This window comes from Anomaloglossus baeobatrachus, chromosome 9, assembly GCF_048569485.1.
Source record: "Anomaloglossus baeobatrachus isolate aAnoBae1 chromosome 9, aAnoBae1.hap1, whole genome shotgun sequence".
Classification (NCBI taxonomy): Eukaryota; Metazoa; Chordata; class Amphibia; order Anura; family Aromobatidae; genus Anomaloglossus; species Anomaloglossus baeobatrachus.
The window spans coordinates 171,237,435-171,262,895 of NC_134361.1; the positions used below are offsets into that span (position 1 = coordinate 171,237,435).

The following is a 25,461-nucleotide window of genomic DNA, read 5'->3' on the forward strand; positions in this document are numbered from 1 at the left end:
GACGGGGCCTTAAGATATGTGCGCACATGAAGTATTTGGTGTAGAAATTTCTGCACCATTTCTCCATTTCTGCATCATAGCATATGTGCGGCTTTGACACTTTTTTTTTTTTTTACAAGCGTTGTTGGTACAGATGTTTCCTCATTCATTGGTATGGGAAAAATCTGCAGCAAAAACGCCGAAATAATTGAGATTGAAATCTGCACCAAATCTGAAAAGTGGAAAAAAAAAAAAAAAAGCAACGTGTGCATGAGACTTCAAGGATCTCAGTCGCTTTGCTGGCGTCAGGAAACCCTTCAGGTTTTGAGACAAATTGTGAATACAGCCGAAGTCTGTCTGCTCATTAGGGCTCATTCACACGACCGTTCCGTTTGTCCTGGTCAGTTCCTGGTTTTTTTTGCGGACCCACGGACAGGACCATCTTATCAATGTCTTTTGTAAAGGATTGAATGGCACATGAAAGCACTTCCATGTGCATCCGATCCTACAAAAAACACATCGGATACTGTATGTCCGTTCTGTTATTATGGAACATGTCCTATTCTGTTCCATAATAACGGACCGTGACACAATACAAGTCAATGGGTCCGCAAAATCCTCAGAAGCACTTCAGTGTGGCTTCCGTCGGGTGCACCTGCAGTCTGTGTCCCGCTCCCGCGCCAACCCCGCGGCTGCTCGCACATCAGTGTGTCAGCATCTGCCCGCACTGCAGAGCGAGCAGCTGAGGGGATGATGAGCGTTGCTGTCAGGAGGTTAGTAAAGTTCATTACCTGTGGTGATAAAGTCCTGCCCTCCTGACGTCAGCGCTCGTCACTAACTGCCGCTTTCTCACATCACCTCTTGCAGGTGACCCGACACTGTGACTAGCGGTGACGTAATGGGCCGCTCGCAATATTTCGCTTGTGAACGCGGCAGGCATAGAATTCAGTGACCAGCGCTGATGTCAGGAGTGCAGCGGTTTCCATCACCACAGGTAATGTACCTCGCTAACCTCCTGATGGCAGCGTTCGTCATCCCCTGGAGTGACCTCGGCTGACCTCATTATGTTAGCTCAGGTCACTGCACTGCTCTCCCAGTCAATGGGGAGGATTCTGATCTTCATTAACTGGGACAGTAACTATGCTATGGATTGTCATGGGACTCCTTTTTGGATTACGTTGGACCCGGATTTGATTTTTCTTTCCAATAAATTGGTGAAAGAAGGAATGTTTTGGGGAGTGTTTTTTCAAATAAAAATTTGTTTGTCATTAATTTTTTTTTTATTACTGACTGGGTTATTGATGTCAGGTATCTAATAGACGCCATGACATCACAAACCCCAGGGCTTGATGCCAGGTGACATTACACAGTTGGTATCAACCCCATATATTACCCAGTTTGCCACCGCATCAGGGCATCGGAATGAGCTAGGGCAAAGCACCTGGATTGGCACATCTAATGGATGCACCACTTCTGGGGTGGCTGCGGCCTGCTATTTTTAGGCTAGGGAGGATCCAAGAACCGCAGACCTCCCTAGTCTGAGAATTCCAGACCACAGCTGTCCGCTTTACCTTGGCTGGTGATCCAATTTGGGGGGATCCCACATTTTTTGTTTAAAATTATATATTTAATTTTAAATAACAGTGTGGGGTGCCCTATGTTTTGGATTACCAGCCAAGGTGAAGCTCCCAGCTATTGTCTACAAGCTGCAGCCGTCTGCGTTACCCAAGCTGGCTACAAATAATAGGGGGGACCCCACATAATTAAAAAAAAAAACTATTTTTTGGCTAAGCACCCTTTAGTGCTACATCACAGGCACTAAAGGGTGCAAGATTACAAAATGCTGGGGAGTGGGACATTATATGTGTCTTTCTCATCTATTATCTATTACTCTAGCTATCCCTCCATTCATTCATTTCTCTATCTCTCTGCCTCTCTATCTATCCCTCTATCTATCTAGCTGCTTCCGTTTTTTGCAGTGCGCAAAAAAAAAATGGAAGGCACACAGATGACACACGGCCCACATACGGAACGGATGTCACACGGATGCATATGTGAAAAAACAGGACCGTTTTTCCGGACCGCAAAAACGAGACGTTCGTGTGAACGTAGCCTAAGACTGATCAGTCAATGCCGGACTTGGGGCTGATTGAACAAAGAAGGAAAACAAATATTTCCATGAATTTGTACAATGCAGCCTTGTAACAAATGACAAAAATCACCAATCTGGATCATTTAGAGTAAGGGGTGGGGGGCAGACAACGCTTTCTCTGAAGGCAGATACTTATATCCCCAGTGAGTTAGAAAGCAGTGTTTGGCTAACTTACTTCATATGTTTGAGAGATTGTGAAAGAGCATTTCCCAACTAATGGATTTCATAATTCAACAGAACATTTTTTTTCTTAACCCTGATGGTACATCAGACAATCGTTACCTTCAGCCATCTCTCGGTCAATAGGTGGGACATCATCAGTCATAGTAAAATCCAAAGTGGCGTCGGCAATCTCCACCATATCGTCATCGCTCGTACTGCTGTGAAAGCTGTTGAGGCTGGAGCGGCGAAACCCCTTGTTTTCCATTTCAGTTATACCCTAAAACGATTTAACATTGGTCACAAGAGGAAAACAAGTAAAGCAAAAGAGAGCACAGAAGGGCCGATACCTGCAGCTTCCACCATGAAGTAGGCATAGCTGTGTGAGGAGCAAAGTCCTGGTGTCCTCGTGTGGTCACACAATGTGGAGGTGCAGCGCGGCCTTATCTACACAATCACAACAACCTCCCTCCCTCCCTATTAGATGAAGCTGCTGATTCCAGGGAAGAATTAATACCGAGAAACCACAGAAGTGACCAAGCTCAAAGGAAGGAAAAGCAGCTTCCTGCTTGGCCTTAAAACGCTGATGCACACTGCTTCTCCAGAAAGAGAGCGCTCAACGAAAGCGGAGACAACAGTCCCGACACTACCGTTAGGATCAATCCTTCACCCTACAAAGACAGCAAAGTAAGGGCTCTGAATCAGAACACCCAGTACCCTCAACCAAACAGGGTTTATTATAACCAACCTGTCCTCTATACAAATAAGTACTCCCATTGCTGGAGGTTACTGAAAAATAGGAGCCAAGTGAGAGTGACGAAAGGAGGACAGAATAAGCTTTAAAATAATGTGTCACCAGGTTTTTGCCACCTAATCTGAGAGCAGTCTAATGTATGAAAGAGACCTTGATTCCTGTTGTGTCACTTACTGGGTTGCTTGCTGTAGCTTTGCTAAAATTACTGTTTTATCAGCATGAGATTATCAGTAGAGGACTAGTAAGCCTGCTGCCATGTAGTCCTCCATAGGAGATCTGTATATGCACATCCCCTCTAACAGTAGCTGCAAGCAGGCAGAAGTTGGTGTAAAGTGTATTTATGGCACAGTCACAAGATAAATGCAGCTCTCTACCACCAGAAGACAGGCCATGTACCCCCATTCCAAAATATCCGCGTACAGAATAAAAAGAAAAATGGCCACACATATTGGCATCTGCAGAGCGCCTGTGACCCCCTCGATCGCTCCTGACACAGCAGCACACTTTTCTCGACCGTACACCAAACTGATATCATTAATAGAAATGGGCATTTGTCAAATTATCCAAAATATCTCAACTGCAGCAATTTAGTCCCAAAACCCAAATCTCGAGGACGACGGCACAACTGTCCCAGGAATCACTGGCCACAGTGACAAGTCTTCGTGGCAACTCTGGCCAGCCATGTGCGAAACAGGGAGTCACAGTGTTTGGCCACAAAGTATGCTTCATCACAAGCTCATGTACAAAGAGGATGAGTAATCACACTCCCTAAAGATCATGGGGCAAACGACTACAAGGACTAACACCAGCAACAACAGGCTGCAGGAAACTGGGCATAAAGAGGGGAGTGGTCAGTGTCACACAAGACTTTTAAAGGGGTTATCCACTACTCAGACATCCTCATCTTAAAGGGAACATGTCACCACTTTTTCGGCCTATAAGCTGCGGCCACCACCACCGGGCTCTTATATACAGCATTCTAACATGCTGTATATAAGAGCCCAGGCCGGGGGTATAACATAAAAAACACTTTATAATACTTACCTAACAGTCGTGCTATGGGCGTCTCCGTTGTCCGGTGTCGGCGCAGCCTCTGCCATCTTTGTTCTTCTTCTCTAGCCGCGGTGCATGATGGGTCCGACGTCATCCACACTCGCCGGCATTGAGGTCCTGAGCAGGGCAGATCAAAGTATTGTAGTGCGCCTGTGCAGGACCGGCGAGTGTGTATGACGTAGACGCATCATGCACACAGGCTTCAGAACGAGGACGAAGATGGCCGAAAGAGGAGGTGCCGACACCGGAGAACAGAGACGCCCATAAGGCCCACAGTGCGACCATTAGGTAGGTATTATAAAGTGTTTTTTATGTTCTCACACCTGGGCTCTTATATACAGCACGTTAGAATGCTGTATATAAGAGCCCGGTGGTGGTGGCCGCAGCTTATAGGCCAAAAAAGTGGTGACAGGTTCCTTTTAAATACTATTCTCCACCGTATACCTACTTCCTGTTTAATAACATTTTGAGAATCCCCAGTGCATGCTGGGAAACCAAAATAAGATGTCATCAGGGGCTGGGGCCTCTGTTTCCACTTTGGAATGAAGCGTCATCAGTGATGTCGGCTTTAGGTGCGGAGCTCGTCCCTGCTCTACAGAGCATGTGCCGATTGTCAATTCCGACGTGTGCTCAGTACGAGCTCCATTGTAAGTGCAGGCTATTAATTTTCAGGGCACAGTGACAGTGCACTCCCTCACCAGCGCTAATGACAAATGACGAGCCTACAAGAGAGCGCACGGTCAGTGCACACTGTAAGGGAAGAAGCCGATTAGCAGGAGAGCTGAGAACAGCCTCACTAATGCAAGTGACGTCAGTTTCAGGTGCGGGGCTGACCTCTGTTTGACGCATCCTCTCCTTACAGTGTGCACTGACAGTGCATTCTCTTGCACGCTCATTATTTCTCATTAGAGCCAATGAGGAAACGCACTGTCACGGAATATCACACAGTGACATGGAAGCTCACACTGAGCACACATTATAAATGACAACCGGCGCAAGCTCAGTGAAGCAGGGACCAGCCCGGCACCTGAAACGGACATCACTGATGACGCTTCATTAGAGGGTGGGGAAAGAGGCTACGGCAGTGACTCCATCTTCTTTTAATATCCCAGCATGCATTGGGGAGCCTCAAATGAAATATCACCAAACTGGAAGTAGGTAAGAAATAAAACACAACTAGAGAAGAGGGAATGGTAGGGAAAAGTTATTAGATTAAATATACATTCAGAATTAAACTCATTGGTAGTTTTGGGCCACTCTTTTATGAAGGGGTTCTCCAAGTAGTAGACAGCGCCTTTAAGATTTTCAATCTAAATCTCCGCCAATAAATTGCCAGAATCTAAACTAATTTCTAGTCTGGGTGTATTAACACTTCCCTGACTACACTAACTACTATTGAGGGTTTTTCCCTACTTCCTGTCTGATGACGCTTCGTTTGAGAATCCCTGTGCATGCTGTCTATGTGCAACGTCAGAGAACCTGGAGGTGATCAAAGACCAGCGCTGCCCTCGCAAGAGACATCTCTGCACGCCGCTGGGTACTCTGAGAGCACTGACACTGCACTGCTCTGTGTTGTCGGCTCTACTGATCTGAGAGGATATTGGTCAGAAAGGATATTGTCTCTTTTCAAGTCATACAGCAAGAAGGGAAAGACAGAGCGGCACTGATGACGCTTCGTGTCACGGAGGGGACAGGATCTGTAACAGTGACTACAACCTCTATACCCTTAAGGCCCCGTCACACTAAGCAACATCGCTAGCAACATCGCTGCTAACGAACAACTTTTGTGACGTTGCTAGCGATGTTGCTGTGTGTGACATCCAGCAACAACCTGGCCCCTGCTGTGAGGTCGTTGGTTGTTGCTGAATGTCCTGGGCCATTTTTTAGTTGTTGCTGTCCCGCTGTGAAGCACAGATCGCTGTGTGTGACAGCGAGACAGCAACAACTAAATGTGCAGGCAGCAGGAGCCGGCTTCTGCGGAGGCTGGTAACCAATGTAAACATCGGGTAACCAAGAAGCCCTGTCCTTGGTTACCCGATATTTACCTTCGATACCAGTCTCCTCCGCTCTCACTGTCAGTGCCGGCTCCTGCTCTGTGCACATGTAGCTGCAGCACACATCGGGTTAATTAACCCGATGTGTGCTGTAACTAGGAGAGCAAGGAGCCAGCGCTAAGCATTGTGCACTGCTCCCTGCTCTGTGCACATTTAGCTGCAGCATACATCGGGTAATTAACCCGATGTGTGCTGTAACTAGGAGAGCAAGGAGCCAGCGCTCAGTGTGCGCTGCTCCCTGCTCTCTGCACGTGTAGCTCCGTGCGGTGGTAACCAAGGTAAATATCGGGTTGGTTACCCGATATTTACCTTAGTTACCAAGCGCAGCATCTTCCACGCGGCGCTGGGGGCTGGTCACTGGTTGCTGGTGAGCTCACCAGCAACTTGTGTAGCGACGCTCCAGCGATCCCTGCCAGGTCAGGTTGCTGGTGGGATCGCTGGAGCGTCGCAGTGTGACATCTCACCAGCAACCTCCTAGCAACTTACCAGCGATCCCTATCGTTGTTGGGATCGCTGGTAAGTTGCTTAGTGTGACTGGACCTTTAGTTCAGATTGGGGCAATAAATAGGTAGGGATTTAGATTGAAATTTCTTCAGTCTTGGGACCCCCCCTTTTAGTGGGGTACACAGAATCTTATGCAAATAATAGGCACCTGTGATGAGAGCTGGAGGTGATTTGGAAGCGTAGTGATGTGACTGACTTTTATGGGGCGGAGGGGTAAAAGAGCTCTAGGGGACCGCCACTCACCTGAAGACATGCAGGACTCCGTCCAGACTGATCAGTACGCCATCACAGCCGCTGCAGGAGCTACAGAGACAGGAAAAGGACAAGGTACAAAGAGGAAGCAGCCGCACACCCAAACCTGTCCTCACACAGCCCGCAACATGGTGAGCGCACACTGCACGGCACACAGCACACTACACACACACACCATGCATCACAAACAGTGCACCATACACAACAGACAACTCACTACACACAACAGTATACAGCACACTATAGAGTGCACAGCACACTGAACACGCACTACACAGCTGAGCGCGCACGCACACACACAAACAGCACACTATACCCAACCCACTACGCACAATATACAGCACACTATACCCAACCCACTACGCACAGTATACAGCACACTATACCCAACCCACTACGCACAGTATACAGCACACTATACCCAACCCACTACGCACAGTATACAGCACACTATACCCAACCCACTACGCACAGTATACAGCACACGATACCCAACCCACTACGCACAGTATACAGCACACTATACCCAACCCACTACGCACAGTATACAGCACACGATACCCAACCCACTACGCACAGTATACAGCACACGATACCCAACCCACTACGCACAGTATACAGCACACGATACCCAACCCACTACGCACAGTATACAGCACACGATACACAGCGCGCTACACACAGTATACAGCACAGTACACTATACACAACCCACTACGCACAGTATACAGTAAACTATACACAAAGCGCTACACACAGTATACAGCACACTATACACAACCCGCTACACAGTATATAGCACAGTACACTATACACAACCCGCTACACACAGTATACAGCACAGTGCACTATACACAACCCACTACACACAGTATATAGCACAGTACACTATACACAACGCACTACACAGTATATTACACACTACACACAGTATACAGTACACTATACACAACCCGCTACACCAGTATACAGCACAGTGCACTATACACAACCCGCTACGCACAGTATACAGCACAGTACACTATACACAACCCGCTACACACAGTATACAGCACAGTACACTATACACAACCCGCTACACACAGTATACAGCACAGTACACTATACACAACCCACTACGCACAGTATACAGCACAGTACACTATACACAACCCACTACGCACAGTATACAGCACAGTACACTATACACAACCCACTACGCACAGTATACAGTAAACTATACACAAAGCGCTACACACAGTATACAGCACACTATACACAACCCGCTACACCAGTATACAGCACAGTGCACTATACACAACCCGCTACACCAGTATACAGCACAGTGCACTATACACAACCCGCTACGCACAGTATACAGCACAGTACACTATACACAACCCGCTACACACAGTATACAGCACAGTACACTATACACAACCCGCTACGCACAGTATACAGCACAGTACACTATACACAACCCGCTACACACAGTATACAGCACAGTACACTATACACAACCCGCTACACACAGTATACAGCACAGTACACTATACACAACCCGCTACACACAGTATACAGCACAGTACACTATACACAACTTGCTACGCACAGTATACAGCACAGTACACTATACACAACTTGCTACGCACAGTATACAGCACAGTACACTATACACAGTATACAGCACACTATACACAACCCGCTACGCACAGTATACTATACAACCTGCTACGCACAGTATACACAACCCGCTACACACAGTATACAGCACACTATACACAACCCGCTACACACAGTATACAGCACAGTACACTATACACAACCCACTACACACAGTATACAGCACAGTACACTATACACAACCCACTACACACAGTATACAGTACACTATACACAACGCGCTACACACAGTATACAGCACAGTACACTATACACAACGCACTACACAGTATATTACACACTACACACAGTATACAGTACACTATGCACAACCCACTACACACAGTATACAGCACAGTACACTATACACAACCCACTACACACAGTATACAGCACAGTACACTATACACAACCCACTACACAGTACACTATACACAACGCGCTACACACAGTATACAGCACAGTACACTATACACAACGCACTACACAGTATATTACACACTACACACAGTATACAGTACACTATGCACAACCCACTACACACAGTATACAGCACACTACACACAGTATACAACACAGTACACTATGCACAACCCAGTATACAGCACAGTACAGTATGCACAGCCCACTACACACAGTACACAGCACACTACACACAGTATACAGCACAGTGCACTATACACAACCCACTACACACAGTATACAGCACAGTACACTATACACAACCCACTACACAGTACACTATACACAACGCGCTACACACAGTATACAGCACAGTACACTATACACAACGCACTACACAGTATATTACACACTACACACAGTATACAGTACACTATGCACAACCCACTACACACAGTATACAGCACACTACACACAGTATACAACACAGTACACTATGCACAACCCAGTATACAGCACAGTACAGTATGCACAGCCCACTACACACAGTACACAGCACACTACACACAGTATACAGCACAGTGCACTATACACAACCCACTACACACAGTATATAGCACAGTACACTATACACAACCCGCTACACACAGTATACAGCACAGTGCACTATACACAACCCACTACACACAGTATATAGCACAGTACACTATACACAACCCGCTACACAGTATATTACACAGTATACAGTACACTATACACAACCCACTACACACAGTACACAGCACACTACACTATACACAGCGCACGGCCGGACAGGATGATGATCCATACACAAGCTTACCTCACTCAGCCAGAGCAGCAACTACAGCACGTGACCTGCACACACCAACCAGTGGACGAGCCTCTGTCAGGCTGCATGGCTCCGCCCACCCTGTCGTCCCCACACCGTGCACCAGATCTCTCGCTAGAGCGCGCATTGCTCCCCGTATTTCTATGACCTCAGTGATGTTTAGTTGGCAGAAACGTTTTGGTCTTCGGAAAAATGGCGCCCTGCTTCTTGGTAAAAGGTGACTCACTATCAGCAGGGGCGTCAGCTGATTGTGCGTGGCCTTGGAAAGGAAACGCTTCCGGTTCTGGTCTCGCAGTGTAGTTGTCAGGAGATTGTGGGACCTCCCAGCAGTGCTGCTCTCCGGGAACACGTATTTCCATGGAAATGAAATGCTGATATTTTATGCTGAGCTCAAGCACAGAAATAATGTGCTTCTGAGCCTCCTCACAGCCTGGTGTCTGCCCGCAATATGTGAGTGTACACTCAGCACTGCGAGAGATGGCAATCACAGGAGGGAGAACGATGCTGAAGTTGGTTTCTTACGTCAGTTTCTTATTCGGCAATTTAGTATTTTCAGTTTTTTACAGGTTTAACAACAAAATAACACGTCACAATAATACAATACAACGCACTGATGTGCCCTAATATAAATACACTCAAAATCAGCTGCGAAAATTATAGAACTGGCAAAAAAATGGGCATCAAAGTGGGCACCGAAGCATGTTAGTGAAGGGGTTAAATGGTTATCTTAACTCACTTAACCTCCCCTTTTGACCTTTCATAATTTACTAACTCTCCTACACATGAAGAGTGCCTGACCTTACCAACTCCTCTCTCCTGCTCTCTGAAGATTTCATCCATTATAGGTTTATGTTTAAAGTGAACCTCTCAGGTCCAATATGCACCCAGTACCACAAGCAGTTCTGGGTGCATTTTTCTAATCCCTGCCTAACTGTCCCTGTATACACCAGCATAGATAAAAAGATCTTTAGAAAAAGTATTTCTAAAGATCTTTTATCTTATGCTAACGACCGAGGGGACTAGTCCCAAGGGTGTTATATCCCTGACTAGTCCGCCCTCTTAGCATGTTAGCACGCCCACCGGGGTGTACTAACATGTTATTCAATGCAACATCCGCAGCTGTGACGCGTGTACCTGTGTCCACTCTTGGCGCTCTTCTGAATGCTGGGCACTTCCGGTCATGTGCAGGATGAAGCCGGGTGTATGCGTCCTGGCTTCAGAGAGGTCTGGTGCGCATGACTGGAAGTGCTGGTACTTCAGAAGAACGGTGACAACGGACACAGGTACCGCTGGTGATGCTGCATTGAATAGCATCTTAGCACTCCCCCGTGGGCATGCTAACATGCTAAGAGGGCGGAATGAGCACAGGAACTAACGCCCTTGGGACTAGTCTCTGCGCTTATTAGCATATCATCAGGTTTTTCACAAATTTTTGCCGGATCCGTTGCGGGACTCACACGCCGGATTCTGCCTGACGGCAAAAACCGGATGTATGTGTGGCGCCCCAGGACCTGGTCGCCACAACAGCATTGCCCTTCCAAAGGGTTAATGCTGAGCCTGGAGGTAATTGGGAGGTCCATTGGCCAGCAAGTTTAACATCCAACGCAGTTCTCCCTCCGGCCAGCAGGGGGAGCTCTGAACCTGGAATTCCAGGGAGCCTTCCTCAAGTCTGACCTGAGGGAGGAAGTAGTAGTGAGTCTGTAGAGAGAAGTGACAGTGAGCAGACGCAGAGTGAGCTGTCCTGTGGATCTGGGGCCTAGAGCTAGAGTAGCTTGGCCCAGGGAAGCAGGAGTAGCTGAGAGGCAGCGAAGAGACTCGGATATCGGAGTCTGTGGCCACCAGGGCTTAAAATACTCCCTGGTAGCCGAATCCGAAGGGCAGGAGAGCTGCAAGCACCTGGCCCATATACATCCCGAACACACAGCTGCAGCATCAGGGCCTGGTGTGGACTCCAGCAGAGAAGCACCAGAGAGGGCCTGCGCAGCCTGCTACAGAGGGAAAGGGACGTACCATCGGTCCCCGCAGCAAAGAGGGCCATTGCTGGATTCAGAGAAGCAGGGTCCTATCATAACAAAGAAAAGCACAGGAGTAGGCCTCATACTCAGCTGGCCAGAAAGATCCCCCCAAGTACTTCCAGGCCGGCCGGATCTCCATCACCACCTGTAACGGTCTCCCAGGACTGGACTGTTCCCAAAGTAAAAGAGGAAAAGGTAAAGAGACTGTTGTTTGTGCCTGGTTCTTTCATTGCCTGTCGGCCCTGCACCGTGTTAGCCACACAACACCATAGACTTTCACGAGCACTAACAGTGTCCCCGGGGCTCCGCTCCACCTGTGGGGAGCAGTACCACCATCGCTGCTATATCATCACCCCGGAGGCCTCACACAGCAGCGGCGGCTTAATAACCGCAGACCACAGGTGGCGTCACGAACACAAACTTTATGCATCAAGCCACATATTCTACTGACACCCACCAGGGCCACGGAGCCGGGCCCCGCCACCACTGACTACCACCGGACTAGTCCGGCCCGGCACCGGGTGTCCCATAGCCCTGGCGTGGGCGAGTCATATGCACTTAGCCTTAGGCTACTTTCACACATCAGTTTTTTTCCATCAGGTACAATCCGGAAAAAAACGGGTTAAATGGATCCGGTACCGCATCCGTTTTATCCCCATAGATTTGCATTGTTACCGGATTGTACCTGATGGCTTTGCGTTACATCCGTTTTTTTCCGGATGCGGCAAAATTAATCAAAGCGGCGGCCGGAGGCAACGTGTCTTGCAACGTTTTTTTGTCCGGCAAAAAAAACGCATCGCGCCGCATCCGGCGCGATACGGCGTGTTTTACAATGAAAGCCTATGGACGCCGGATCCGGCGCAATGCGGTAAACAATGGATGCGGATACCGGATCCGTTTTTGTAAACTGCGCATGCACCAAATTAATTAAAAAAGCTGATCCTTCAAAAAAACGGACAAACTGGATGCAAAAACGGATGCAAACCATATCCACCGGATCCGGTTTTGTACGCATCCGGCATAACGGATCCGTTAAAAACCGGATCCGGTGGATACGGTTTTACATTTTTTTGCCGGATCCTTTGGTTCAGGAAAACAAAGGATTGTGCCTGAATGCAGAAAACTGATGTGTGAAAGAAGCCTAAGGCTATGTGCGCACTAGGCGTTTTTGCCGCGTTTTTAGCGGCGTTTTTTACCGCGTTTTTGTGCTGAAAACGCAGTGACATTGCTTCCCCAGCAATGTCTATGGGTTTTCAGAAGTGCTGTCCTCACACAGCGTTTTTTTTTAGCTGCGTTTTTGTGGTGACCACAAAAACGCAGCATGTCAATTATTTCTGCGTTTTCCACTGCGTTTTTCACTCATTGAATTCAATGAGATGTTAAAAACGCAATGAATAATGCATATAGCCGCGTTTCTATGACTAAAAACGCAGCTATAAACGCAAGGGGTGGGTACTACAGTGACGTGTACAGGAAGAGGATTCCTTCTGTTGGTAAACACAGAAGCAGGAATCCTCCCGGTACCGTCACCGCTGCCTCCACCTCCCGTCCTGTGCATGTCAGCTCCGTGCGGCGCCATGTCTGGGCGGGAGGTGGAGGCAGCGGCGAAAACCAAAGTGAACAGTAGAAAAAAAAAAATGTCATATACTCACCTGTCCGCAGGGTCCCGGTGCCATGCCCGCTCCCAGCTCCTCCCGGTCCCGCCGCTCTGGCTGTGTGCAGTCTCCCCAGCCGGCAGGACCTTGCTTGCAGGACCTGGCGAGGGATCACCTGATGCAGTCACCTGACGCATCAGCTGATCGCGGTGTCGCCGGCTTTTTCGCGCCCGGCCGGCTATCAGCTGATCCTGCCGTCAGGGGACTTCATCAGCTGATTACCGGCAGCTGCTGCAGCGATCGTATAGGATCAGACTCCTGTCCAATCGATCGCTCCAGGAGCTGCCGGTAATCACCACAGCACATAAGTGAGTATTATTTTTTTTTTTTTTTCTACTGATGCATCAGCTGATTGTATAATCGGCTTTTATACAATCAGCTGATGTGTGATGGGATTCAGGCACTTGATCCTGACACATCATCTGATCGCTCTGACTTCCAGCAAACCGATCAGATGATATTGGATCCGGATTGGACGGCGCGGGACCCTGACCCAGGATTACTGCGGAGGGGGGTTTATTTCAATAAAGATGGAGTCACTAATTGTGTTGTGTTTTATTTCTAATAAAAATATTTTTCTCTGTGTTGTGTTTTTTTTTTATCATTACTAGAAATTCATGGTGGCCATGTCTAATATTGGCGTGACACCATGAATTTCGGGCTTAGGGCCAGCTATACAGCTAGCCCTAACCCCATTATTACCTAGCTCGCCACCCGGCTTCAGGGCAGCTAGAAGAGTTGGATACAGCGCCAGAAGATGGCGCTTCTATGAAAGCGCCATTTTCTGGGGTGGCTGCGGACTGCAATTCGCAGTGGGGGTGCCCAGAAAGCATGGGCACCCTGCACTGTGGATTCCAATCCCCAGCTGCCTAGTTGTACCCGGCTGGACTCAAAAATTAGGCGAAGCCCACGTCATTTTTTTTTTTTAATTATTTCATGAAATAATTAAAAAAAAAGGGCTTCTCTATATTTTTGGTTCCCAGCCGGGTACAAATAGGCAGCTGGGGGTTGGGGGCAGCCCGTACCTGCCTGCTGTACCCGGCTAGCATACAAAAATATGGCGAAGCCCACGTCATTTTTTTTTTCTTTTTGGGCAAAAAACTGCATACAGTCCTGGATGGAGGATGCTGAGACTTGTAGTTCTGCAGCTGCTGTCTGCTCTCCTGCATACACTAGTGAATGGAGGATGCTGAGACTTGTAGTTCTGCAGCTGCTGTCTGCTCTCCTGCATACACTAGTGAATGGAGGATGCTGAGACTTGTAGTTCTGCAGCTGCTGTCTGCTCTCCTGCATACACTAGTGAATGGAGGATGCTGAGACTTGTAGTTCTGCAGCTGCTGTCTGCTCTCCTGCATACACTAGTGAATGGAGGATGCTGAGACTTGTAGTTCTGCAGCTGCTGTCTGCTCTCCTCCATACACTAGTGAATGGAGGATGCTGAGACTTGTAGTTCTGCAGCTGCTGTCTGCTCTCCTGCATACACTAGTTCTGCAGCTGTCTGCTCTCCTGCATACAATGAACATTTTGAAGAAGGAAATGACATCAGACCTTTTTTTTTTTTTTTCATCAACAATCTTTAATGGCATTGTGCACTGATTAAAAACGCAGTGAGCAAAAACGCAGCAAAAAACGCACCAAATCGCGGCAAAAACGCATGCGTTTTTGCCGCGGTTTTTTAGCCGCGGGTGCGTTTTTTAGACAAAAACGCACATAAAAACGCAGCGTGAAAAAAACGCCTAGTGCGCACATAGCCTTACCTGGCTCCTCGCGTCTTCTCGACCTACTATGTGCACCAGTATTGAGGGACCCTATTCCCTCACATCTCCTTCAATCCCTTTCCCCAGCTGTCAACACTCACCTAACTAAAATATTTAATCTGGTATCTTTCCCTCCTTCTTTAAACACACCACTATACACCCATTATTAAAAAAATAAAATAAAACTGTGCTGCTATTACAGACCAATCTCTAATCTCCCCGGCCTTCATCTCTAAACTTCTGGAGCATTTGGTCCAGTCCCGTCTAATCCACTATGTTTCACGTAGCCCTTCTTGACTATTTACTATCCGGTTTCCGCTCCTTACACTCTACAGAAACTGCTCTTATTAGAGTCTTAAAAGAGATGATAACAGCTAAATCTAATGGTCACTACCCCCTGATGAGCCTCCTGGATTTCTCTGCTGCATTCGACATTGTTGATCAGCAGTTGCTCTACCAGGCCTAAGGACACCGCGCTCACCTTGTTGTCCTCCTACAACTTTGACTGCTCATTCACTGTATCTTTTGCCAGCTTCTCTTTCTTTCTTCTTCACCTTTATGTCTGTTCCCTCTATACACTGCCCATATTGAACAAACCATCAGTAGATTCGGTTTTCAGTATCATCTATATGCTGACAACACCCAATTTTACACTTCTGCTCCAGAAATCACCCTTGCATTACTACAAAATACCAGTGATTGTCTGTCTGCTATCTATAACCTCACGTCCTTCCTCTAAGGCCTCTCTCACATGTCCGTGAAAAACCACGCACATTTTTCACTGACGTGTCAGAGGTGCGTTTTGCCCTCCGTGAGCCGTGTTTATGGCACACATGTGTTGTCCGTGTGCTATCCGTGATAACACACGGAGAACAGAACTTTCTGCTCACCTGTCCCTGGTGTCGCTGTCCATGGTGCTGAACTTCGGTCTCCCACCCTGCAGACTCCCCACTGCTGCTGCTTCCGGCCGCAGTGGAGTGAATATTCAATGAGCATAATGAGCGGCGGTCGACAGCAAGTGACAGCAGCGGCAGAGACTGCAGGGCTGGAGAAAGTGAGTAAAGTTGTTTTTTTTTTCTCACAGACACATGTCTTTTCTCCGGTGCGTGTCACACAGAACACATCCGTGTGGTCCGTTTGCATTACGTGTGACACATTTGCGTTCCGTGTGACACCCGTACTACCCGAGAGAAAACTGACATGTCGGCGTGAAAAACACACGGACACACGTAAGTACGGAACAGACACACGTTCTGTGCGCAAATACAGTGCTGGCCAAAAGTATTGGCACCCCTGCAATTCTGTCAGATAATACTCAGTTTCTTCTTGGAAATGATTGCAATCACAAATTCTTTGGTATTAACTTCATTTATTTTGCTTGCAATGAAAAAACACAAAAGAGAATGAAACAAAAATCAAATCATTGATCATTTCACACAAAACTCCAAAAATGGGCCAGACAAAAGTATTGGCACCCTTAGCCTAATACTTGGTTGCACAACCTTTAGCCAAAATAACTGCGAACAACCGCTTCCGGTAACCATCAATGAGTTTCTTACAATGCTCTGCTGGAATTTTAGACCATTCTTCTTTGGCAAACTGCTCCAGGTCCCTGAGATTTGAAGGGGGCCTTCTCCAAACTACCATTTTGAGATCTCTCCACATGTGTTCTATGGGTTTCAGGTCTGGACTCATTGCTGGCCACTTTAGTAGTCTCCAGTGCTCTCTCTAAAACCATTTTCTAGTGCTTTTTGAAGTGTGTTTTTTGTCATTGTCCTGCTGGAAGACACATGACCTCTGAGGGAGACCCAGCTTTCTCACACTGGGCCCTACATTATGCTGCAAAATTTGTTAGTAGTCTTCAGACTTCATAATGCCATGCACACGGTCAAGCAGTCCAGTGCCAGAGGCAGCAAAGCAACCCCAAAACATCAGGGAACCTCCGCCATGTTTGACTGTAGGGACCGTGTTCTTTTCTTTGCCTCTTATTTTTTCCCTGTAAACTCTATGTTGATGGCATTTCACAAAAAGCTCTACTTTTGTCTCATCTGACCAGAGAACATTCTTCCAAAACGTTTTAGGCTCTCTCAGGTAAGTTTTGTCAAACTCCAGCCTGGCTTTTTTATGTCTCGGGGTAAGAAGTGGGGTCTTCCTGGTTATCCTACCATACAGTCCTTTTTCATTCAGACACCGACGGATAGTACGGGTTGACACTGTTGTACCCTCGGACTGCAGGGCAGCTTGAACTTGTTTGGATGTTAGTCGAGGTTCTTTATGCACCATCCGCACAATCTTGCGTTGAAATCTCTCGTCAATTTTTCTTTTCCTTCCACATCTAGGGAGGTTAGCCACAGTGCCATGGGCTTTAAACTTCTTGATGACACTGCGCACCGTAGACACAGGAACTTTCAGGTCTTTGGAGATGGACTTGTAGCTTTGAGATTGATCATGATTCCTCACAATTTGGATTCTCAAGTCCTCAGACAGTTCTTTGGTCTTCTTTCTTTTCTCCATGCTCAATGTGGTACACACAAGGACACAGGACAGAGGTTGAGTCAACTTTAATCCATGTCAACTGGCTGCAAGTGTGATTGTTATTGCCAACATCTGTTAGGTGCCACAGGTAAGTTACAGGTGCTGTTAATTACACAAATTAGAGAAGCATCACATGATTTTTCAAACAGTGCCAATACTTTTGTCCACCCCCTTTTTATGTTTGGTGTGGAATTATATCCAATTTGGCTTTATGACAAGTTTTTTTCATTGAAGACAAATTTAATGAAGTTAATAATACCAAAGAATTTGTGATTGCAATCATTTTCAAGAATAAACTGAGAATTATCTGACAGAATTGCAGGGGTGCCAATACTTTTGCCAGCACTGTACATGTGTCCAAAACCATAGGAATACATAGGTCTACGTGTGTACGTGTCTCCAGGACCGTCAGAAAACTGCCAAACACCTACTGGAGGCACGTACGTGTGAAAGAGGCCTAAAGCTGAATTTGTCAAAAACTTAACTTTTCATGTTTCCTTCCTCAACCTTCGTAAACCCAATATTGCCATTTCTGTGTGTGATTCTACCATTACTTCCCAGCAGCACGTCCGCTGTCTTGTGGTCATACATGACTCAGATCTCTCCTTCCCTCCCTACATCTGATCGCTTCCTCGCTCATGTCACCTACGCTTCAAAAATATCTCTAGAATTCGACCTTTTCTTACCATTGACTCTGCAAAAACTCTTATGCGGGCGTCACATAGCACGATAAATCGTGCAATCGCATAAGCGATCGCCTCCGCCCCCGTCGTTTGTGCGTCATGGGCAATTTGTTGCCCGTGGCACACAAAGTCGTTTACCCCTGTCACACGTACTTACCTGCCGGACGACCTCACTGTGGGCGGCGAACATCCTCTTCCTAAAGGGGCAGGGACGTTCGGCATCACAGCGACGTCACACAGCCATCGGCCAATAGAAGCGGAGGGGCGGAGATGAGCGGGACATAAACATCCCGCCCACCTCCTTCCTTCCGCATTGCCTGCGGGACAAAGGTAAGCTGTGTTCGTCGTTCCCGTGGTGTCACACAGAGCGATGTGTGCTGCCACGGGAACGACGAACAACCGGAGCACAGAAGGAGGAAAGGCTTTTTGAAAATGAACGACGTGTCAACGGGCAACGATAAGGTAAGTATTTTTGCTCGTTCACAGTCGTTCTGAGGTGTCACATGGTACGATATGTCTGACGATGCCGGATGTGCGTCACTAACGACGTGACCCCGACGACATATCGCCCGATATATCGTACCGTGTGACACCCGCATTCCTGTCGTTTTTTTTATTCTCATCTGGACTATTGCATCTCTGTACTAATCAGTCTCTCATTACTAAACTCTCGTCTTTCCATTCCATCCTCCGTGCAGCAGCCAGGATCATATCCCTCTACAATTGCTATACCTATGCTTCTACCCTGTGCCAGTCATTGTACTGGTTGTCCATCACGCTCAACCACAAAGCTCTCCGCAGTTCTGCACTGCCCTATATCTCGTCCCTCATCTGTCTATCACCCATGCCCTCCGTTCCGCTAATGACCTAAGACTGACATCCTTTATAATCCAAACCTCCCATTCCCATCTCCAAGAACTCTTGCGAGCTGCGCCAATTCTCTGGAACGCACAACCAAGAACAGTTCAATTAATTCACAATACCCACAGTTTTAAGTGGGCCCTAAAACTACATTTCTTTAGAATCACCTCACTTATGTACAGTCATATGAAAAAGTTTGGGCACCCCTATTAATGTTAACCTTTTTTCTTTATAACAATTTGGGTTTTTGCAGCAGCTATTTCAGTTTCATATATCTAATAACTGATGGACTGAGTAATATTTCTGGATTGAAATGAGGTTTATTGTACTAACAGAAAATGTGCAATCCGCATTTAAACAAAATTTGACAGGTGCATAAGTATGGGCACCCTTATCAATTTTTTGTTTTGAATACTCTTAAATACTTTTTACTGACGTACTAAAGCACTAAATTGGTTTTGTAACCTCATTGAGCTTTGAACTTCATAGGCAGGTGTATCCAATCATGAGAACAGGTATTTAAGGTGGCCACTTGCAAGTTGTTCTCCTATTTGAATCTCATATGAAGAGTGGCATCATGGCCTCCTCAAAACAACTCTCAAATGATCTGAAAACAAAGATTATTCAACATAGTTGTTCAGGGGAAAGATACAAAACGTTGTCTCAGAGATTTAAACTGTCGGTTTCCACTGTGAGGAACATAGTAAGGAAATGGAAGAACACAGGTACAGTTCTTGTTAAGCCCAGAAGTGGCAGGCCAAGAAAAATATCAGAAAGGCAGAGAAGAAGAATGGTGAGAACAGTCAAGGACAATCCACAGACCACCTCCAAAGACCTGCAGCATCATCTTGCTGCAGATGGTCTCACTGTGCATCGGTCAACAATACAGCGCACGTTGCACAAGGAGAAGCTGTATGGGAGAGTGATGCGAAAGAAGCCGTTTCTGCAAGCACGTGCCACAAACAGAGTCGCCTGAGGTATGCAAAAGCACATTTGGACAAGCCAGTTACATTTTGGAAGAAGGTCCTGTGGACTGATGAAACAAAGATTGAGTTGTTTGGTCATACAAAAAGGCGTTATGCATGGAGGCAAAAAAACAAGGCATTCCAAGAAAAGCACTTGCTACCCACAGTAAAATTTGGTGGAGGTTCCATCATGCTTTGGGGCTGTGTGGCCAATGCCGGCACCGGGAATCTTGTTAAAGTTGAGGTTTGCATGGATTCAACTCAGTATCAGCAGATTGTTGACAATAATGTGCAAGTATCAGTGACGAAGTTGAAGTTACGCAGGGGATGGATATTTCAGCAAGACAATGATCCAAAACACCGCTCCAAATCTACTCAGGCATTCATGCAGAGGAACAATTACAATGTTCTGGAATGGCCATCCCAGTCCCCAGACCTGAATATGATTGAAAATCTGTGGGATGATGTGAAGCATGCTGTCCATGCTCGGCGACCATCAAACTAAACTGAACTGGAATTGTTTTGTAAACCGGAATGGTCAAATATACCTTCATCGAGGATCCAGGAATTCATTAACAGCTACAGGAAGCCACTAGAGGCTGTGATTTCTGCAAAAGGAAGATCTACAAAATATTAATGTCACTTTTATGTTGAGGTGCCCATACTTTTGCACCGGTCAAATTTTGTTTAAATGCGGATTGCACATTTTCTGTTAGTACAATAAACCTCATTTCAATCCAATAATATTACTCAGTCCATCAGTTATTAGATATATGAAACTGAAATAGCTGTTGCAATAACCCAATTTGTTATAAAGAAAAAAGGTTAACATTAATAGGGGTGCCCAAACTTTTTCATATGACTGTAACTACTTGAAGGTGGCCTGATTCTAACGCATCAGGTATTCTAGAATTTACGTATTGTGTAGTTAATGTATGATTTTTGTTATATATATAGATGTTGTTGTGTGTAGTTGCCAAGTGTTTGTGTAGGGCGCTGTAAATGTTCTGGGGGTTGTCTGGGTGGGGGGGGGTGTGAGAGCGGTGTTGTTTGTGTGTTGCGTTGTTTGTGGAGCACTGTGTGTCTGCAGCATTGTGTGTGTGGTGCTGTGTGTGTTGCGCGGTTTGTGTGGGTGTGGCTGTGGGGTGTGTGTGTGTGTTTTGGGGGGAGGTATGTTTTGTGCAATGTGTGTGTTGCGTGGTATGTGCGTATATTTGTGTATGCCGCGGTGTTTGTGTGTTGGGTGTTGTGTGTGTGCGGCATTGTCTGTGGGGGTGTCTGTGTAGGGCGGTGTTTGTGGTTCCCAGTGTGTGTGTGGTGTGTTGTGCGGTGCGCGTGTGGCGGTGTGTGTGTGTGTGTGTTTTGGGGGGAGGTGTGCACTCCCATCGTGCTCCATCCCCCATGCTGCACACCCCCCATCGTGCTCCTTCCCCCATGCTGCGCACCTCCCATCGTGCTCCATCCCCCATGCTGTGCACCTCCCATCGTGTTCCATCCCCCATGCTGCGCACCCCCCATCGTGCTCCATCCCCCATGCTGCGCACCCCCATCGTGCTCCATCCCCCATGCTGCGCATCCCCATCGTGCTCCATCCCCCATGCTGTGCACCCCCCATCGTGCTCCATCCCCCATGCTGCGCACCCCCCATTGTGCTCCATCCCCCATGCTGCGCACCCCCCATCGTGCTCCATCCCCCATGCTGCGCACCCCCCATCGTGCTCCATCCCCCATGCTGCGCATCCCCCATCATGCTCCATCCCCCATGCTGCGCACCCCCCATCGTGCTCCATCCCCCATGCTGCGCACCCCCCCATCGTGCTCCATCCGACATGCTGCGCACCCCCCATCGTGCTCCATCCCACATGCTGCGCACCCCCCATCGTGCTCCATCCCACATGCTGTGCACCCCCCATCGTGCTCCATCCCCCATGCTGCGCACCCCCCATCGTGCTCCATCCCCCATGCTGCGCACCCCCCATCGTGCTCCATCCGACATGCTGCGCACCCCCCATCGTGCTCCATCCCACATGCTGTGCACCCCCCATCGTGCTCCATCCCCCATGCTGCACATCCCCCATCGTGCTCCATCCGACATGCTGCGTACCCCCCATCGTGCTCCATCCCCCATGCTGTGCACCCCCATCGTGCTCCATCCCCCATAATGCGCACCCCCCATCATGCTCCATCCCCCATGCTGCACACCCCCCATCGTGCTCCATCCCCCATGCTGCGCACTCCCCATCGTGCTCCATCCCCCATGCAGCGCACCCCCCATCGTGCTCCATCCCCCATGCTGCGGAATCCCCATCGTGCTCCATCCCCCCCATGCTGCACATCCCCCATCGTGCTCCATCCCCCATGCTGCGCACCCCCATCGTGCTTCATCCCCCATGCTGCGCACCCCCCATCGTGCTCCATCCCACATGCTGCGCACCCCCCATCGTGCTCCATCCCCCATGCTGCACATCCCCCATTGTGCTCCATCCCCCATGCTGCGCACCCCCCATCGTGCTCCATCCGACATGCTGCGTACCCCCCATCGTGCTCCATCCCCCATGCTGTGCACCCCCCATCGTGCTCCATCCCCCATGCTGTGCACCCCCCATCGTGCTCCATTCTCCATGCTGCGCACCCCCCATCGTGCTCCATCCTCCATGCTGCGCACCCCCCATCGTGCTCCATCCCCCATGCTGCGCACCCCCCATCGTGCTCCATCCCCCATGCTGCGCACCCCCCATCGTGCTCCATCTCCCATGCTGCGCACCCCCCATGCTGCGCACCCCCCATCGTGCTCCATCCCCCATGCTGCGCACCCCCCATCGTGCTCCATCCCCCATGCTGCGCACCTCCCATCGTGTTCCATCCCCCATGCTGCACACCTCCCATCGTGTTCCATCCCCCATGCTGCGCACCCCCCATTGTGCTCCATCCGACATGCTGCGTACCCCCCATCGTGCTCCATCCTCCATGCTGCGCACCCCCCATCGTGCTCCATCTCCCATGCTGCGCACCCCCCATCGTGCTCCATCCCCCATGCTGCGCACCCCCCATCATGCTCCATCCCCCATGCTGCGCACCCCCCATCGTGCTCCATCCCCCATGCTGCGCACCTCCCATCGTGTTCCATCCCCCATGCTGCACACCTTCCATCGTGCTCCATCCCCCATGCTGCGCACTCCCATCGTGCTCCATCCCCCATGCTGCGCACTCCCATCGTGCTCCATCCCCCATGCTGCGCACCCCCCATCATGCTTCATTCCCCATGCTGCGCACCCCCCATCGTGCTCCATCCTCCATGTTGCACACCCCCCATCGTGCTCCATCCTCCATGCTGCGCACCCCCCATCGTGCTCCATCCCCCATGCTGCGCACCCCCCATCGTGCTCCATCCCCCATGCTGCGCACTCCCCATTGTGCTCCATCTCCCATGCTGCACACCCCGCATCGTGCTCCATCTGCCATGCTGCGCACCCCCATCGTGCTCCATCCTCCATGCTGCACACCCCCCATCGTGCTCCATCCCCCATGCTGGGGCCACCGGGGGCGGGGCCGAGCGTGCCAACGTGTGCCGGGGGCGGGGCCGAGCGGGCGAGGCGTCAGCGTATGCCGGCTCCCTGCACATGTGTACCGGGAGCCGGTGTACGCTGGTAACCATGATACACATCGGGTAACTAAGGGAAGTGCTTCCTATAGTTACCCGATGTGTATCATGGTTACCAGCGTACACCGGCTCCGTCACGATCCCAGCATCGCAAAGTTATGTCCGCTGGGGGCGGGGCCGAGCGTGCCAACGTGTGCCGGGGGCGGGGCCGAGCGGGCGAGTTGTCAGCATATGCCGGCTCCCTGCACATGTTTACCGGGAGCCGGTGTACGCTGGAGCGGGCGATGCGTACGGAGGGCCGGGGCGAGCGGCCAATCCATGCGAGGGGCGGGGCCAGGCCGAGGCGAGCGGCCTATCCGACAGTTGTCACTGTAACGACACGGTCACTGTAACGACAATTTTGGAGCAAGACAGACAGACAGACAGAATAAGGCAATTATATATATAGATTCCCAGTTTGCCCTTACAAAATGTTTTTGGAAATCTGGTCCTTTTTATCATCTGTTTACACCCTCCATACACTTAATAGCACTCTGTATCTGTACTTGCACACATACTTATCGGTTTACGCAGCGTTATTTTTATACCCTATTTATTATATTGATTGCTGGACCATACAATACAAGCACTTTTTACCATTCTCCTTTTGTGCCTCCCCTATGCCTCATAGATTGTAAGCTTGCAAGCAGGATCCTCACTCCTCTTGGTATCTGTTGAATTGGGTTGTCTCCTATTGCCCGTACATGTCCCCTCTGAATGATAAAGTGCTGCTAATTATGTTGGTGCTATATAAATAAATATCATTATTATTATTATTATTATTATTATTATTATTAAGGTATAAAAGACAAAACGACACACAAATAGGCAAAACAGAAAATAAAAAGGAGAAATAACAGAAATACCTAAACATTTCTGTCTAAACTTATCTTTTTATTCCTTGAGAGAAGGATAAATTAAGGATTACAATCAGCACAGGCCAACTCCCATATGTGTACCCCTTCCTATTATGTCACCCATCTTTTTATATGCATGGTCCTGGGCTTGTGTTTCCAGGACTGCCTTAATGATAATATCACAAATGCTGGTTTGTGACTGGACCGTGCGCTAATTTAAGGGCAAGGACTTTGCACTTTAAATAGTTTGTGTCTCTAACCACCACCCTCCACATAGTAATTAGGAAATATCCAGCCAGGCTAAAATGATTATCTGTCAACACTTTGAAGCTTGCCTCATAAGGCCAATGTGTCATGATTGACATCTTTCAGTATTCTTCCAGAAGACCCCTTTTATAGTTCTGAGTTCCTGCAACATGAGCAGAGATTATGTCTTTTGTGTAGAGAGGGCATGTGGATACAGGGGTATTTCCATCTCCAAGATCCTATCTCAATATGCAGTAGGTGTAAGAATAATTATAATATTAGCAAATACTACCAATTGGAAATGTTGCGTGATTCTCCTGATTAGCTGTGTCTCTTACCTCATGTGCAGGGCATTGCAGCCTAGAGATCCATGGTTATGACCACTCATATAGTAATGTGGCGTTCCTGAGGCTTCAGTCACCACAGGGTACTGTACCTCACTTAGGC

At 48.4% G+C, this 25,461-nt stretch overlaps 1 protein-coding gene across 1 annotated transcript in view; it reads right to left on the reverse strand.

Annotated features, from left to right (window-relative positions):
- CLCN5 (chloride voltage-gated channel 5) overlaps positions 1-9,829 on the reverse strand; it is a 116,720-nt gene extending 106,891 nt beyond the window's left edge. The window contains exons 1-3 of the mRNA XM_075324039.1: positions 9,792-9,829; positions 6,899-6,958; positions 2,414-2,570 (exon numbers count right to left, since the gene is read on the reverse strand). Coding sequence (XP_075180154.1) covers positions 2,414-2,558 — 145 coding nt within the window. The 5' untranslated portion in view covers positions 2,559-2,570; positions 6,899-6,958; positions 9,792-9,829. The remainder of the gene's footprint in view (positions 1-2,413; positions 2,571-6,898; positions 6,959-9,791) is intronic.
- Between the last annotated feature and the right edge of the window lie 15,632 nt (positions 9,830-25,461).